The sequence below is a fragment of the Ahaetulla prasina genome, chromosome 2 (genome assembly GCF_028640845.1).
Source record: "Ahaetulla prasina isolate Xishuangbanna chromosome 2, ASM2864084v1, whole genome shotgun sequence".
Taxonomy (NCBI): Eukaryota; Metazoa; Chordata; class Lepidosauria; order Squamata; family Colubridae; genus Ahaetulla; species Ahaetulla prasina.
Genome location: NC_080540.1, coordinates 144,466,923 through 144,485,770, shown reverse-complemented (window position 1 = coordinate 144,485,770; position 18,848 = coordinate 144,466,923). Strand labels below are relative to the sequence as shown.

At 42.6% G+C, this 18,848-nt stretch overlaps 1 protein-coding gene across 8 annotated transcripts in view; it reads left to right on the top strand.

Moving 5' to 3' along the window:
- The window catches only part of AXIN2 (axin 2), a 53,061-nt gene that overhangs the window by 20,771 nt on the left and 13,442 nt on the right, over positions 1–18,848 (top strand). For all 8 annotated transcript variants that reach the window (XM_058169487.1, XM_058169489.1, XM_058169492.1 and 5 more), the window contains 6 exons: positions 7,033–7,135; positions 11,468–11,608; positions 12,069–12,577; positions 12,762–12,953; positions 13,276–13,506; positions 14,472–14,573. In XM_058169487.1, the coding sequence (XP_058025470.1) occupies positions 7,033–7,135; positions 11,468–11,608; positions 12,069–12,577; positions 12,762–12,953; positions 13,276–13,506; positions 14,472–14,573 (1,278 nt within the window). The remainder of the gene's footprint in view (positions 1–7,032; positions 7,136–11,467; positions 11,609–12,068; positions 12,578–12,761; positions 12,954–13,275; positions 13,507–14,471; positions 14,574–18,848) is intronic.

Below are 18,848 nucleotides of genomic sequence, written 5' to 3'. Positions count from 1 at the left end.
TTGCTACTATATTAAGTATGCTCTTTAGTAAGTGGAGTATAGTGGTAAAGTTGGTGCACCAGGAGTAGGGAGAGCACAGTTTTGGTCCACTGCCACAGAGAGCTTCTCTGGAGAGGTGGATCTAGTGGCTCGCACTCAGCCCAACGGATCTCACAAGGTTGCGATGAGGAGCAGCACCATCCAGAACTCCTCAATGAAAAGTAAGGTCTAAATCAGATCAATGAATGTCACAAAAGAATGTGCAACTTTTCAGGTTCTCCAGGACTTCCCACCAAATAAAGAGTTACCAAAAACAGGGGTTAAGGAAGTAATAAATAGGCCCCCAATTTAGGGCAGGTATTTTAGCTATGCATTCTATTGTTGAAAGCAATTCTTGAAACAAGGGTTTCATTTAGTCATTTGATTTATAGGCACCTGTTCTTTTAGAAGCTTAAAGTGGTTTACAGGTATTCCTCATCTTATGACCATTAGTTTAATGACTTATGACCAGTCTTCAGATTTATGACCATTGCAGCATCCCCAAGGCCCACAGGATGAAAATTGACATATGTTTACGATATCCTGGGGTCATGCGAATACCATTTGCAGCCTTCCCAGCCAGCAAACTCAACAGGGGAGGAGCTGGATTTACTTAATGACCACATGATTCACTTAATAACGGCGGTGATTCACTTAGCTACTGTGTCAAGAAAGGTCGCAAAATGGGGCAAAACTCACTTAAATACCAAGTGCACCAAGTGTGGTGTGTGCTAGGAATTATGGAAATTAAGTCTTAATGCGCTCAAGGAGCCAAGAGAGCTCCTAGCCTACCCCAAGCACGTCACAGGACTGACTGATGGCATTTTGGAAAAGGAGTCCACTCTTCCTTCCCCCACTTTCCCAGCACAGAAGCAGCCAACTAGATTGGTAATTGACTGTTATGTTAATGTTGCCCTTCCCCACGCAAAGAAAATTGGATGGCCAGCTTTTTCGGTCCTTTGCCACTTTAAGGGTAGGCTAGCCTGGGGAAGGGAGCTGGCTTTTCCACAAGAGAGGACAGTAGACATCACTGTCGTAACATCACAACAGAAAGAGGCTGTATTCCAGCATAAGTCTGAGCGGTTGGAGGAATGTGATGCTGTGGTTGGTGTCAGGTTTCTTCTCTGCAGCCAACTTGGCTAGAAGCATCTGAGCTCTTGAAACATAAATGGGATAATCTCCCACAGAGAAGCATGGGAGATGGGGCATTCAAACCTTGTGCCAGACTCCAGTTTCAGGACAAAATCTGGGCCTATGTTAACTGCTGTATATTGTCATGCCACACCTGAGTTCCTCCACCTCCTTTTTTCTCCTGCACAGAGTTTTTGGGTTTATTAACTGGCATTGCCTGTAGATAAATCATATTGTACATCACAGTTAACAAACCACAATATGTTTGTCTAAGCCAAAGCAAACCATAAATGGCTTTGAGTAATGGCCTGGTTCACAGACCATGCTAAAACAGAGTATGGTATGATGTTGGATTAACAATTACAGATTCTAGTTCACAGATGGCGGTTTAGTATGTTGTACCAATACACCTGCTATTTATTTGTTTATTTATTAAACATATGTCTACAGTACCAGATTTTTTTTAAAAAAAAACGTTGATGGCTTGCGTGGAATAAATAATACAGGTAAAATATCAGTGGTACCATCTGAAAGTCAGAAATAAGCAGGGAAGAATAATATGCATCTTAAGTTTTATGTTAGCAAAGTGGAATTATAGAACAGGGTCAGTTGCACTCACTCTGTACTCTGTACACTCTGTACAAACTGAACTAGAACCCCATCAAGTTAATTGTTATGTGTTGTGTGAACTCTGCCATTATGGTTAGTTTTCAAGGCTGTGCAAGCCCAGTACAAACACAAAGCTAATCCATGGATATGTATTTTCAAAAAGTACATTTTTTTCTGAAGTGCTTGAAAACAGTAACTGCAACATATGATGTGGTAGAACATGAATAACTTAATGATTATAAATCAAACCAAAAATATGCAGTTTGGGGTTGAACTCTGGAATTCTTGGTGCTCTCTGAGCACGGTAGCTTTCTTGCAGACGTTTCATAACCCAGCTAGGTAATATCTTCATCGAAGACGTTATTTAGCCAGGTAATGACATGTCTGTAATGATTACAATTTATTTGTAAAAGCATGGAAAGTTTTATGAATTTGAACAATATAGAGAACTCCCTCAGTTCACTACCAATACCTGCATCTGCTAACGTTCTCTTTCATTTATATTAAGAGTCTTGGCAAGTTAAGTCTCTCTTGTATATTACATGGGAAGAGAAACAGGGGAAAATAAGCGAAAACCTAAAAAATCACGGAATGGATTAGCACGATGAGTGAATTCTGTAAACTGTAGTTTGCTGCTGTGACTGAATCTGCAATCTACTCCCAGGAATTTTATACTGTGGAGGAAAAAATGGAGTTGCCAAACTAAAGGCGAGGCGGAAAGAGAAGTGGTTCAAAAGCATGATTGGCCACACAAAATAGGAAATTGTCCTCTGGTGGGGGGTGGGTGTCTTCAAACAGAGGTTGGCTGGTCACCTTTCAGGGATGCTGCTGGGGATCCTGTGCTGGGTCAAGGGTTGGACCAGACCATCTCTTGAGGTCCCTTCCAACTATGTGATTTGGATGTTGTACATTTAGAAGCTCTAGTTGCATTGCGTGTTCTTTGGAGGACTTAATGCCTTATATTTGAGATGATCTTTGAACTGTGCCACCTGCCTTCAGCTTGGTTTTACCTGCTTCTTGGAGGCAAATGGAACTGCAAATGTGTTAAAAATATTGCTCTGTCCACAACTAACTGTACGCAACACGTCACATTTGGAACAGAGGTATTCTGAGGAAGCGAGATCCACAAGTTTGACGAAAGATCTTGCCTTTGTATATCTTCTGTGCTATCCAAACTAAGTTAACAGTTTGGACAATACTTGCCCGAGATCACTATCTAATTGCAATAGGTATCTTCCTCTATTTGGCCTGGTGATCCTGTGATTTTCTGTTGGTGATGACACCAGCCAGGGTGGCTTTCTTTAGAATTATGGTGTATAAAAATGAAATAACCTCAGTCACATTTCTGAGAAGGAAGTTATATGAATGACTGCCGGCTGGTTCAATAAGTATTTCCATATAATGATTTTACTCTGAGGGTTTTCAGTTTTCTCTTTAGAGAAAAGAACGAACATTTTGTCTTTATCTCAGATAGCAAGTTGAGAGTTGTGAAGACATTAACATGGACTTCCATCCATGAACTTCTATTGGGAAACAGGAGAATGAGTTTGATTGGAGACTGTTTGTTCTTTCTGCCTGATCACCTAGCAAACTCCAAATTTTCTCATAACCTGGCACATTATTAGTTCATACCTCTCAGAATGGTAAATGCAGTTCACTTTCCCTTAAGCACTTTCCCTTTAAGCTGAGAGATACAGTGGTTACACAATCTCCTAGTTCATAGATTTACTCATGTCTACGAACCTTTGAGGATCAGATGTTTTGCATAGGCAAAAACATCATGGATCTCTTTTGAGGGATGGAGCAGGATTTGAATATATGAAAGTTTGGGTGATGCATCATTATTAAGATAGGAATTGCTTGAGCCTCTGTGGCTCAGACTGGTAAGACAGTCTGTTATTAACAGCAGCTGCCTGCAATTACTGCAGGTTCTAGTCCCACCAGGCCCAAGGTTGACTCAGCCTTCCATCCTTTATAAGGTAGGTAAAATGAGGAGCCAGATTGTTGGGGGCAATAAGTTGACTTTGTATATAAATATACAAATAGGATGAAGACTATTGCTAACATAGTGTAAGCCGCCCTGAGTCTTCGGAGAAGGGCGGGATATAAATGCAAATAAAAAAAAGAATGAAGTTCTGGGATCCAGTGGTTCCTCAGGTGTGGTCTGGGAACTGCCTGAGATCCATAAGGGAACATAGGTGGTCCCTGGTGCAGCAGAAAATATCAGGTTTTGGTCCTTGGTCTTGCTTAAAATCTGACAAGGTTGCACAATAAACCTTTAGTAGCAATTTTAAAGTTGGGCTCCTCGGGAGCCAACTGAGAAGAGACCCACGTTTGCCAAGTTCTGATCCCTTGCTTATGTGGTAGGCCTCAGATGCTTTTGAACATGATCTGTATGAAGGAAAAGTCTGAGAATTTTTGACCTGGTTAAAATATTCTAAACCAGGATCCCATGCCACTTTGCTCTCCAGTCTTGTCGAGATTTACCAGTACATCACTTAGAAACTCAACCAGGATGAGATATGTAATCTCAACCCAAGGCAAGGATGCCATTGAATGGTTGCCCAAATCAGTGTAAGGTTTGGGGTGGTACATAGTATAAAAAAGTTGCCAGTGGCTCAACTTGGCTGAGATAATTTATGGTCTTTCCCACCTCAAACTTCTGCAGATCTGGGCTCAGAAAATATTTTCCCAGAGTCACGCCATTATTTTTTCATCTGACTTGTTTTACCAACAGGCCCTTGCAACAATTAGTTTCCAAACATTTTCAAAATGGGTGGCTACGGCGGTGCAGACATGCATATTTATACTGCAACAAATGCAATTGGATGTAATTGGATTTACATATCTTGCCTTTAAAAACCATCTGTTTATATTATCTGAGTTAAGGAACAAAATGGTAGGAGGTTTCATAATAAGGATTTTAGCTTTTTTCCATTCTTCATATTGAAATAATCAACAGTGGAGCATTCACAATAGCATCCTGAATGACAGCGTTATAATTTTTGTTTTATAAATAATTTTTATTTCCATTTTCCAACATCATATTTATATGCAAACTATTATCTATCATTAATCATTAATCATACTGATTCAGGCCTGCCCGACTGCCACTTCCTTTCTTCACAACCTCCCTCTCTACCCTCTACTACTTTCACATCCTTCATCTTACTACTTCCTCTCCTCCTTCTCCACTCCTCCCTTCTTACCCTATCTAACCTTCTTATTCCCCTCCTCATTCTCTACTCTTTCCTACCTACTTTCTTCCCTCCTTCTACTTCTCTCTCCTTTTCTTTCTGAAATGGCAATCGAGCATCCCCAATATCATTTTAAATTTTATTTTCGTATCTTCAAAAATTACTATGCATTAATAATCAATCCATGTATCATTTTCTCCCCCTTTCCCCCCCCCTTCCCCCCTCTGGGAAGTCTGGGGGGGGAACAGCGTTATAATTTTTGACCTCCATGACTGGGAGCTTAAAAATCTGAATGGACCCTTCAACCAAACACACACACATACATGTACACACACACACACACACACACACACGCGCGTGTGTGTAATCACTTCCTTCTTCTTTCAAGGATTTTAAAGTCGCATAAACTATTGAGTTATCCTACCATTCGTTCATTAGGCTTACATACAGTATGTATATAATATAGAGCCAAGGTGATGGAACAGGTAGCCCCCAATTTACTGCTAAATGACCATTCAAAGTTGCAACAGCACTAAAAAAGTGACTTATGATCACTTACGACCATTGCAACAGCACTGTGGTCACATGATCAAAATTTGGATGCTTGGCAACCGGCATGTTTTTATGACGGTTGGAGTCTCCCGGGGTCATGTGATCGCCTTTTCCCACTTTCTAAGAGGCAAAGTCAATGGAGGAGGGAAAAGCCAGGTTCACTTAACAACCATGTTACTAACTTAAGCATTGCATTGATTCACTTAACAACTATGGCAAAAAGACCTCTTAAAAACTGTCTTGCTTAACAATGGAAATTTTGGGGCTCCATTGTGGCTGTGAGTTCAGGATCACTCATATGTTGGACAAGGACTAGAGAAACCCAAATTCAAGTCCACGGTCAACCATGGAAGCTGGTTGAATTGGGTCATTGTCTTTCAACTCAATCACAACCTCATAGGGTGATTATTAAAGAGGAAAAATGGAGGATGAAGTACTGCATCTATTGCCCTAGGACAGGGGTGTCAAATTCACGTTGTCATGGCGGTGTCACATGACGTATAGGGACTTTCCCTCCCTTCGCTAAACAGAGTGTGGGCGTGGCCAGCATGTGACGCACCCAGCCCATGGGCTGGGAGTTTGACAGCACTGCCCTTGGAGTTTCTAGAGAAAGTTATTTATATCTTACAAATAAATAGCTGGTGTGTACATAAAGTTTATGTTTGCCTGTGTGTGTGCTCGCATGCTCATATCTGCCTCTCAATCCATCAGTGCGCATGCATTCAAGCACTAAGTGTGAAAGCTACTTTATAAGTTTAGGGAACTGTTTTCCTTCTCTCTGAAAATAATGAAAGTGAAGAGGTGAGTGGAGAGTAACTTGACTATTCTAAAAACATTCCATGTCTTCATTTGAAGATTCCTATTTTTAGAGCCCTGGATGCCTTTCTAAAAGGCTATAGATTACACTGGCTTTTCCTACAGGGACAATTTATGTTAAAGTACTTGGCATTTCAGACTGCACCACTGGAAAGACCTGTAATATTGCATGTAGGAACGGACAGAAGTGCCATCAATCAATCCCCGCTGCTGCCTTTTTTCTATTTTAACATGCCATTTAGCATTATGCCGGGATGCAAGCAAAAACAGGGCTTTTCACCTTGAATTGTGACTTTTAAGAATCCACTCGCATTTAAAGTCGAGGGGGAAAAAATAATAAAGAAGGGGGAGAAAGCCTTAGCAACCAGGTTCCAGGGTCTAACAAACAGAGATGTTCTTCTTTTACCTGTTTTTTTTTCCCCCAGTAGAAAAACATTTTATAGCTCAATTGAATTTAAATAGGGAAGAAGGGGGAAAAAAACGGAGGTTGGCTTGGAAGTCTGAAGGCTTGGTTTCTGCTTATAAATCTAGCTCTGGTCTCTGTGGGGCCTTCTCTAAAAGAAAAAATATATATTTTCCTCTTTCTAAGCATCTATATAATGGAGGGCCTCTCATTAAAAGAAAAACTCCAAAGCACTGGCTCATGATGCAGTTGAATACTTACAAGCTCTAAACCTAATATTATAATTGTTTCTTTTCTCATGTGTAGTGATGGGATCCCTCCTTACAGAATCGGGAGCAAGAAACAGCTCCAGAGGGAAATGCATCGTAGTGTCAAGGCCAACGGGCAAGTTTCTCTACCTCACTTTCCGGTAAGTACTTTTGGAGTTGACGAAGCATTTTAAAAAGCATGCATTCCTTTGGCCCATGGATGAATGAATTCAAAGGCCGCCTAGGATGTTGATCAATAGTTTTGAATGCAGGTAGTCCTTGACTTAATTTGTTTAACGGTCATTCGAAAGTTACATCGGCAATTTAAAAAGCGACTTAAGATCCTCACACTTATGACTATCACGGTCGTGTGATCAAAATCTGAGCGCTTGCAAACTGCCATGTATTTGTACCATGGTTGCAGTGTCCCAGTGATTCCTATCTGACCTTCCCAGCCAGCTTCCAACAAGCAAAATGAATGGGGGATTCACTTCACAATTGCAGTGGTTCGCTAAGCAACCATGGCGACAAAGGTCAAGAAATCAGGCACAACTCACTTAACAGCCACTATGTTTGACAATGGAAATTCTGGTCCCGATTGTGGTCATAAAACAAGGACTACCTGTAATACCATTTTTATCCGTTTGTATTGGGCTTTATGTGCTTGTCTTTGACCCGGAGTCCTACAGAATGGCGATAGGCTATAAATATTGTAAAATATTCAATGACGAGAGATTGTGATTCCCTGTTGTAAGGATAACTGGAAAGATAATTTCCTAAAATGCTAAAATAGTATTCATTTCCCCTTCCCACCTGTTTTACTAAAGTTGCTTAGATATATTGGATTTGGTTTATCCGCCACAGAGAAGTTGATTTTGCTCTGGAGGATGTTGGCCCAAGTGCTACTCAAAGTATACCCGATCTAGGAATCTGCTTTGTGCTAGGCCAGCCTTTTGGGCTCTGGTGTGTGGGGGGGATTGACAATTTCTTCCTGCACCCCTTTCTGAGGACTGCTTCTCTTCCTTGCTGTTTGAGAGGGTAGGATAAAGAGAAACAGGATAGCGCCTAGAGAGAAAGAACCGATATACAGGTAGTCCTTGACTTATTGACCACAATTGAGCCTAAAATTTCCATTGCTAAGCAAGACAAGGGAGTTTTGCCCTATTTTACGACCTTTCTTGCCACAGTTGTTAAGTGAATCACTGCAGTTGTTACGCTAGTAACACGGTTGTTAAGTGAATCTGGCTTCCCCCATTGACTTCGTTTGTCAGAAGGCCGCAAAAGGTGATCACATGACCCCTGGGACACTGCAACCATCATAAATACATGCCAGTTGTCAAGCTGTTGTCAAGTTGAATTTCGATCATGTGACTACAGGGATGCCCGTGAAAAACAGTCATGTCACTTTTTTCAGTGCCATTGTGACTTCAAACGGTCACTAAACGAATGGTTGTAAGTCAAGGACTACCTGTGTAAGTGGACTTTCATAGACTACAACATAAGCATTCTTTAAAAAGGGAGAGAGAGAGAGAGAGAGCTTTTCCCCTTCTCTCTTTTTTAGAGCGATGGAGAACAACTACAGGGAAGGTTTAGAATCTGCCCTAAGATGAGATCAATGAAAACATGACTTGGACTCCTGACCCAGCTTGGGAGTTTCTGGAAGCATCTGGCTAGCAGCTATTAATGTGGAAACGTTGGGCTGAGATGATTGTTGGCTGAATCCGCCAGATGTCTTGGATGAGAAGTTCCAAGATTCCTAGCCAAAGGCTGGCTGGATGATTCCTTTCCCGAAGGCTCTGGGTCTGACGTGAGACTGCCTTGCATGTGTGTCATTCGTGGATAGATGATTGGTAGAACTGGGCTTGTTTTATCCTGCTTTTTTGCTGCTGCAGGACCGTTCTAAAATGCCTGCTTACTCCCTCGGTTAAACCATGTGATGGATCGGCTTGAGGGTGGTAAGAGAAAGAGGGGGAAATCTCACTGTGAACTTCCACAGCTGCTTTATTTTATTTTAGGTTTTTTTTTTTTTTAATGCTTTTCATTTGCTGTTCTGCTTCGGGATGTCAAAGAGTGAGAAACGCACCAGGAGGAATTACGTTCTCATTGAAGTCACTGGGCCTTCTGCTATTTGTTTAAGCAGAGCCAGGATTTCTCCCCCCTGTTAGCAACTGTTAAGGCAGGAAATAGATTTCCCAGGTCCTTCAAAGGAAAAAGATATTTGTACCAAAAAGTCTCCCCTCACCTCCCATTCCGCCCCCATCCTAGGTCTTCTTGCTTGTTGGCTTCCTTGCAAGCAGTTAATCTAATAGTGCTTGTTTGGAAATTTGAGTTCTTTTTTCATCTAAAGTACAGAGGGTTTCAGGGTGATATGCTGTGTAATTCTTGTGGTGCAGCTTACTTTAGCATAGGGTCTTCTTAATATGTTGGCCATCATCATCTCCAGCCTAGTAGGGCAAATTGACTGCAGCTCCCATCATCCCCAGTCAATGTAGTGAAACAGTCATGTGGGCTAGGGGAGCCCATGTGCGTGGAGAACACAAATTTGAGGGTGTCAATTGGAAGTGAATAATTTTCAGCTACTGTAGGTTTTACGTAGACAAGGACAAGATGGCGGCTTTTAAGAAGAGACCGGACAGCCATTTGTCTGAAATGGTGTAGGATCTCTTGCTGGAGCAGGGAATTGGACTAGAAGACCTCCAAGGTCCCTTCCAACTCTGATGAAGTTCTATGTTCTAAATTTAACTTGTGATTAATGTAAGCAAATTCAACTTCCTGTTCTCTTAAGGGATGAGAAATTCCAGGTGAATGTATGTCTCTGTACGTCTCTGAGATGGAGGGGGATTGTCTAGGTGTCAAACTCATAGCGGCACGTTGCCATTACGTGATGTTTCGCGATGTTTCTTCCCTTTGCAGAGCTGGGGTGGGCGTGGCCTGCACGTGACACATCTGGCCCACGGGCCACCAGTTTGATTCCCCTGGAGACTCTAGGACCTTTGGTGCTCTCTGAGCTTGGTTGTTTACTTGCAGATGTTTCATTAGCCAAACGAGGTAACATCATCAATGCTTCCTCTATGTCACTAGCACTGATGCTGTTATCTAGCTGGGTATTGAAATGTCTGCAAGAAAACAACCAAGCTCAGACAGATCCAAGGACCTCCATTTCAACCCTGAACTACAAATATTTTCCTTTATTGGTGTCTAGAGGTTTGCATGTCCCCGTGTATTTATTTATTGGTATGTTTGTTTATAGTATTTTCTTCTGCTTCTGCCATTAAAAAAAAAGTTCTCTATAGCTTCTGCTTGTAAATTAGATTATTTTGTCCTGGGGCGTGCAAATCGACTTTCTCTGTAAGGCAGTGCTTTGATCAGGGAGCTGAATAGAGCCAGCTTGTGTAAGAGTGACAATTTCCTGCAGAGTCGCCTTTTTCTCCCCTCACATCATTTCTGAAGCTAAGTGGTTACCAGAGAGAGAGAGGCCCTACCTCACCTCATGGGCAGCCTGTGAAAGCCTTGGCAGTTCAGCTTCCCCCCCCTCCTTAAAAAAAAACCCCCTCAAAGAACGCCCCAAACAAAAAAAAAAGTATTGTGTGTATGTTTGTGTATCCAGAACTGGAGGGCGAAGAAGGCAAGAAATGGGAGTGCTTGTGGGGGAGATGAGAGGAGAATAGAGATGGGGCGGAAGGGGGCCTTCCCCCCCTTCCTGGCTTCTTTCGGCAGAGATTTTTGCTTGCCTTTTCATATTCCAGCCTTGATTTGGAGGTGCTGCGTTTTCCCTTGATAGATCTGCTGGAGGCAGCCAGGCTCAGCAGTGTAGCGCCGTTTGCCCGTAGCAGCTTCCTTCATTTTCTGTACAAAGAGATGGAGGGCAGGGAGGGGGGAGAAGAACAGAGAGAGAGAGAGGGAGAAAGATCCAGGACACTGTTGAGACAACACTACCTCAAAGGTGCCCAGTGTGTAGCCAGGAAATAAATTACCAGCCCTTCTCTGATCTGCCACCATTTGACTCCTTTTCTTTCCCTCCCTCCCTCCCTCCTTTCCTTTTTCTCCCCCGTCTTATTTTTATTTTAATTTCCAACTCCTTTCTGTTTATACTCCACTTTTATTCCTTGAGTTAAAGTCTCTCTCTCTCTCTCCCCCTCCCGCCTCTGAGTTTTCCATTTGATGTTTGACAACAGTCTTTGAAGATTTTCTACTTCAGAGTAGCTACTGATGGGCTGGTTGTACTACAGAGAGAACAAGCAGGGTTCCTCGGAGTGCGACCAACTGCTCCTGCCGAAGGCAAACGCTATTGGGGAAGATGTCACTCCATGAGGCCACAGCACTTGCTCATAAAAATCCAAAGCAGACCATGCCTAGTTGCGGTCGTCTTTTCATCCAAACATGGAGACACAACAAGCTGAACGGAGCCAGCCAGCCTGCTCCTCGAACTGAGCTGCTTTCGCTCGCGCTGCCTGTTAAACTTGGCTTATTGTCTCTGTCCCCGCTCTGTGTAGAGAACTCACCGGCTCCCCAAGGAAATGACCCCCGTGGAACCCGCCACCTTTGCGGCCGAGCTCATCTCTCGGTTGGAAAAGCTCAAGCGAGAACAAGAGACCATGGATTGCTTGGAAGAGAGACTGCAGCAAATCACAGAGGTAGGGACCTGACCCCCCCCCCCCGCCCTCGTTCCCTTTGCATGGGTTTCTGCTTGGTGGCTCCCCCTTTGCTGAAGGGGAGGGTGGGCGAAAGGATGGGCGGGAAGAACGAGGCATGAGAGAGAGAGAGCGGGGGGAGAGGGAGAGAAAGAGAATATTAATGAATGAATGAATCTTGGCTCAGGTCATCCTGTGAAGAAGGAGGGCCAGGTGTGGAGAGGCACTGCAGTCACACAAGCTAATGAAACCAGAGCAATACCGCTGTGCCTGTTCACTGCCAGCTGAGGTCTCTTGGGGGTATCTGCGTGGATGCCTTAAATTCTGTCAGCATCTATGTAACTAGGCACTGGCCCCAGATATCTGTCAAGGGGCAGGAAGGCATAATGTCTGAAGAGCTTTACGAGGATTCCTCATTGAGCTCTGCTGATTGAGTCATTGTCCTTCACATTTTGTCCTGAAGGATGACGAAAAGGAGATCTCTGACACGCCTGTCACTGCCCAGGGCAACCGAGAGCTTGCAGCCGTGCATCATCAGCAGCACTCCCTCACGCTCCTTCCCACCGGCAGCTATGAAGATGATCCTCAGGCCATTCTGGACGATCACCTGTCCCGCGTGCTTAAGACTCCTGGGTGTCAGTCTCCCGGCATGGGGCGGCATAGTCCTCGTGCTCGTTCCCCCGACCGACTCCCGGGGGGCAAGTTCCTGCTAGCCACCCCGGGCAAGAACACCGTGCCTGCGGCTTGCGCTCTTCTCAGCAAAGGATTTGTCACCAAGCAGACCACCAAGCATGTTCACCATCACTACATCCACCACCACACCATCCCCAAAACGAAAGAGCAGATAGAAGCTGAGGCAGCCCAGCGGGTCCAATGCTTGTGTGCTGGGGGCACTGATTATTATTGCTATCCAAAATGTCGAGGACATGCGAAGGGGGCGGACCTTCCTGTTGCTCAGCTGGAGCCATTTGGGTGAGTGCCTGTTTGTCTAAAAGCTAAAAAGGGACTGCTGGGAGTTGGTACGATGAGGGGAGAGGGGAGATGGGACCTGGGAGGAGAAGCCCATCCAACTGGGGCATGAGGTTTTAGCAGAACTCTTGCTGTGCCATGACTAGCCACCAGAGACTAAATGTTTTTCTTCTCTCTCTGATGGAAGCCTCAGCAGAACTGGGACCCTTCCCAAAAGGAACTGTAAGCTCCAGGATGGCCTCGTCCTGCCAGGTGGAGAAGGAGCTGGTCCCCCTGCCCCACCAGGCATACCGCTACCCAGTGGGGAAGCCGATCGGTCCCAGAACGTCTGGCAGTGGATGTTGGAGAGTGAAAGACAATCTAAGCACAAGCCCCATAGGTAAATATCAGCTGTCTGCAACACTCTTGCTCCTGGTAAATATTTATCTATTACACAGCTGTCTATTTTTACAATCACTAAAAACAAATGAAGCTCTTTTGCTCCTCTGGTTTAATATGAAAGCTGTTCCGCGGAACCAGAAAAACCACAAAAATGTCATGTTTTTGGCAAAAAAAAATCCCTTTTCATGTTATGACAGACTTTTTTCTCTCTCTCTTTTTTTCCCCCTTCTCATCCAGCGTGCACAGAACAGAAGCTGCTATGAAAGGCCCATATTTCAGCTTTTATAACCTTGCCCTTTTGGTCCCTTGTCTTTTTCCAGCACACAAAGCACGAAGAAGGCCTACAATGCTGACTCCACCAGAGGTGCATCTGGAGAGCGTCCAGCCCGTCACCACCAGTGGGGCAATGGCAGCCACCCACGGGCTGTGCAACCTGCGCATCCCTTTGTCCAGGATCCCGCCATGCCTCCACTGACTCCACCCAACACACTGGCCCAGCTGGAGGAAGCTTGCCGCAGGCTAGCTGAGGTGTCCAAGCCACAGAAACAACGGTAACTTCCCACAGATTGGGGTGTCAAAAGCAGAAGCTCTCCTTCCTCCAGGATGCTGGGTTGATGTCTGCTAAAAGTAATCCAGTCCCTGTTGAAGATAGGCTAGGTTGAATATTCTGGAATAGGCCTGTAAAAACTGTAGATTGCCTAACAAAAGCATCTGCAAACAGAATATTTTCAAATTCTCTATTGTGTTGCAAAATGTAGAGTCAGATGAAATGTGTAACAGTGATCAGCTAGAACAATGGCAAATAGGAGGTCAGATTCATAAAGCCCCTTTCTCCTCAGGAGAGATTTAAATTTGTTTATGGTTTTTTTGTGTATTAGTTACGGGGCTTTTAAGCCACTCTGTTCAAACTGACTCTGAGTAACATACAATTCCGCAAATCTGTAACTTGGTTAATAGACAGCTAGGCTAATAAAATATGGATAAGGATCCATATTTGGCCCCACCAACCTAAAGCTTTTTCCATTTTACTTTTTGAGATATTTTTGAAAGATGAAACAAAAGAGCTGAAAGTGGCTTCATTTTATGTGTTAGTTTTTGGCGTGCTCAAGCTGGCGAGTAAATAAGCTCAGGCTTATTTATTTATGAAATTGAATTTTTTGCCCATCTTGCTATCAAGCAATTCTTAGGTTTTGGAACAGTCAGTGTCTCAGTCTTATCATTTAGGATGCACCCTACAAACGGTAATCTCTCTAGTCAAAGCAATTCGAATCTTCCAATTTAACCTGGTTTGTTTGTTTTTGTTAATGAATGCTTCTGAAACAGAAACCAGTTAAGTGGTGGGATTAAAGCTTAGCCTGTCTTTGGATGATGCTGAGATACTTTGGGCTTTAGTAGGTGTAATATGTCCTTGCTCGTTTCAGCACATGGGTCATGAGTGCATAAATGGGATTTGGAGAAGCTATTAATGGTTTTCCTGTATCTTTTCCCCTTCCTCTCCCATTTCCCAATCCTTCAGATGTTCAACTTCAAATCAGCTTAGAGATCGAAACCACTTGGCTTCAGTACCGGGAGGGAACGGCCCTTTCTGCACGACAAACACAAACACGGCATCAGAAGAGTAAGTGCAATATAAACAGTAGAGAGTTGCTGGTTCCTTTTTTTCCCCATCCAATTTTATTGCTTTGGAAGTGGAGCATTTACAAGGGAATTTGGATTCTTTTTTTTTTTTAAAGTCCTATAGCGAACACCAAACATTTTCAAACCTTGGTTCTCTAATTCTCCCCTTCTTTTTGTTTGCATTCCAGTTAAATGGACAAAGATTGGTGGATTAGTCTAATTACAGGATAGTACTTCTTTGACAAGGAATCTGCTAGAGTCTAAATAATTAAAGTTTTCTTTCTTAGATGCTGCATCTTAAGCAATGAGTAATGTTTGAAGTCCAAGCTTAGCCACATGACTATCCCTTTTCATTTTTAATTGGCTGACCTTAAGCCAGCTGTCTGTGCTAGTGCTTTTTTTTTTTTGCTTCCTGAAACCACTCTACAAAGACTTGGAACAAATTAGGAAGAAAAAATTATGGCAGAGTAGCCTTTGGTGACCTTTAGATGTGCCAAGTCTGGCTTGTCTCAGAGACGGCCTTGTCTTCATGCCACTGAAGACTCTTATTTCTGCAACAGGTTCTGTCTTCTTGAGGTTCCTAAGGTGGAACCAGAACTTGGCTGTCTCTTCCCTTTGACAGTGGTGTCAAAGTATCAAAACAGATGTGGCATGTCTGTTTCAGGTCCGAGATACAAAAACAGTGGCAGTTTTTGATGTGCTGTTCCACACAAGTTAGGGCTTTCTAAATTTAGTTTGGTGTAAAGGAATGCATATATTGAATATATATGCCAATTCCTTGGCATTGTAGGTGAATTGGAAGATCTGAAAGGCCAGGTTAGGGATGGAACGTTATGGAGAGACTCTAGCTATGCTGTCACTAGGAGCTGAGAATGGTTTGATGGCACATACATATGTGAAAGTTAGAGTACTTTCAAAGTTTGGGTTGTGGACCTTAGGCTTCCCCTACCCTATGAAATAGACATTGTAAATTATTGTGGAGACTCAGATAGAGATCCTACAGTGATATCAAAAAAATTAAATAGCTATGAAATGGCCATGTGGGCCATCCATTAAACAAATAACTTTTCTATTCCATCTTAGAACTTCAGACAATGTTGATCCTTTCATTTCTTTCCTTTACCGCTGTCTTTGTCCATACACACACAAACGCAAACACACACACACACCTGTGGAGAACAGGAGTTAGGCAAATCAATGGGGTAAATCTGGGGAATCTGGGCATCGCTGCTTAGTTCCAGGCACTTTGGTGAGCGGTCAGAGGTGATGAAAATGAAGCCCTTTAAACAATCTGAAGATGAATCAATCACATTTTTAATTAGGCAGCCTGCGCACCATCAGCACCCAAAAGCTCTGGAGAACAGCTGAACTATATGATGTTTTCCAAAGGGAATAAAGTTGGGGTATGTTCTATATACAGGGAAGTGAGGTGTTTTACACCATGGGAATTGCCACTGAGAAAGCACATTGTTGAGCCCCCAATTCACGTGGGATACAGACCATCGGCAAGTCAAGTCCGTGGTACAGGAATGCACAAGAGAGGGATATCCCCGTAAGTCCCTTGGAATCGACAGCGAATCAGCAACCGATGTGGCACCTGCAGCATTGACCATATGATGGTTAGCTGCTGGACTTTGGGACAACTGTAGTATCCAAGCCTGAGATATCTTCAGAGGCAGACCCACACTTAATATTCTTAGTCAGAGTTTCCCAGTTCAGATGGGCCTGTACTTCCCACACTAACATGAGGTAGGCAAAAGCTTTCTTAGCCATACCTTGCACCTGCCACTTTCCTGTAGGTCCCCCTAATTGTAGATCTCCTCTATTAGCATAATATATCTCCCTCTGGAGCCAAACTCAGAACTTGGATAAGGCATAGAGCAATACTGACTTGCAGGGATTTAATTTAAGCTTGTTTTGACTCACCCAGGCCCTCACAACCTCTAAGCCCTGGGTCAAGACTTCTGCAGGATTTCTGGCTCAGCCTGGGATGGATATGCTGTATATAATGGCAATATTTCACTCCAGGTGACATATGATCTCACTAATGGTTTCACACAGATACTGAATAATTTGGCCACTGTAGCAAAGGAAGAAGAAGCACTACAAAAGTGTGTTTCTAATTCCCGACTCTTGCATAGAGTCCAAAAGTATATAATGGGCTATCATACTGAAACGCAATGAGAGGTATAATAGGTCTAGGAGAAATTAAACCTCTTCATCTTGGTCTTGAAAAAGATAACTCACTTTTGCAAAAGAGTCATGATTTATTTGTAATCTATAGTTTGATATCATGGTTTGTTGTTGTAGAGATTGTGGCTGTGACTAAATAGGTGCAGGAAAAAAACTTGGTTTGTTTATGGGTTCCTGGCTTCTTCTTGGATTGTTTGGGGGCTCCATCCATTTACCTAGTCAGTTCGCCGAATTGTAAAACAAAACCAACTAAAAAAAAAAAAGACAAATCAGAGATTGGTCATGGTCAAATAAGCCATGATTATTTTGTATCTCTGCAAGACTTATTCTTGATTGTTTGAGCTTATTCAAGCCATAAGGAAATCTTGGTGTAGGATCATGTAACAATTCACCCAATATTTTCATAAAATTAATATGGAATACAGAACTTGTACATTACAACAGACTCATTGATAAAGTAGAATTTGAAGCCTATAGTCAGCAACTTAATATATAAAAAGTTAGAAATCATGTAAAACCCAGTAGTTTTATGGGTTTCCCCATAAAGTCCGAGAAAATCTTCATGAATATTTATCGAGGATTTTTAATAACAAATTAACACAAGAAAATAAATAAATTTTCTGAAGCTTTCTAGACAGTACTTAGCCAAGACATTTATACGTAATATGATGGGGTTTTTTTTCTCAGTGGAACACTTCCTTTAGCAATATTTGTTCTCTGAATCCGCATGTAAAAGTTTCAGTGTCTGAGAACTGTTGTGTGGTTTCAGATATTGTACAAAGTTATTCTTTGCTTGGTATTTAGTTAGTTCAACTCCAGTCATTGTGATTTATAAACCCCTCTTTCATAGCCTACCCTGGAGTGGGAACCCAGATATGTATAAATTAATCCAAAACCCACAGAAAACAAGCTATGGTTTGGTGTGATATATGAATTCATTCAGCCTCGGGATTTGTCATTGCTCTTTTAAAGAACCAAGCACAACCTTTTTTGTATCACGGACTACTTGATCTTGAGGTAGATCTTAAACAAATAGTGAATAGTCCTACCAATCCTATCATGTTTCAGGATTCTTTTATTGAATGTTTGTTGGCTCTTTCTTCAGAACCCTTGTTCCTTTCTCTTTCTGACATCTCTTATTTAACATCCCCATCATCCTGGCACCCTCAGTGCCAAGGACCAAATTGTCACTTGAAAAGGATTTTTAGTCTAAGGATTGTTTGCAGACTCAGGGGTGCAATTTGCCCTTCACTTCTCTAATTAACTGTAGCAACATGAAATTGGAGATCCAAGAATGGGGAAACCAACCGGAGTATCCAACAAATTGAACTGAACAAATCCATTTGTAAAACGGGGCCACGGTTGAAGCAATGCTGGTGTCATTGTATTATTGTATACCACTTGAACTGCTCCAGTGACCAGTCCACATGGGATTCACCTCATGTGTCTCCTGATGTAGCTGAAAGTTCTTTCTCAGAAAAATTGCCAGAGGGTCTGAGCAATCTGCCCAAATTCATCCAATAATTGAGGGTTGGGATAATCCTACAGCTGCAGACTCATGTCCCCTTCATCTGGACATGAAAACAATATAGGATTGCTTTGTTGAATCTTCAAGGGTTGCAGACATCATTGCCCTGTTGAGCAAATCCCTTTCCAAAATATTTAGACTTCAAATATGTACAATAACTAGTTGGCCAGTCTTTGTAAGCTGATAATTAAAGACTGTATATCTCCACTGAAAACTTTGCACAATACATGCCTTGGTTTTTGTTTTTAACCCTTTTTCCACAGTCAAAATTCCCATTTTTAAAAAAATGATCCAGCAGCAATGCTTAGTGAGCCATGAGTTGGAATCGCCTTCCAAATTGAGGGGCTAGTTAATAACAAGAAGGGTGGTTGAAGTCCACAAGGTCAGACAGCAGGTATGAGGAAGGCTACCACAAATTCTTCAGTGTTTAATACACAAATAAGTCTCCAGCTTTGCTTTCCTCAATTTTTCAATTACTTGATGTGGTTAGTTGACTCTTTATGCCTTTGTATAATTGTGCCTCTGAGTGTGACATAAATGTTTTGTAAATGTTGT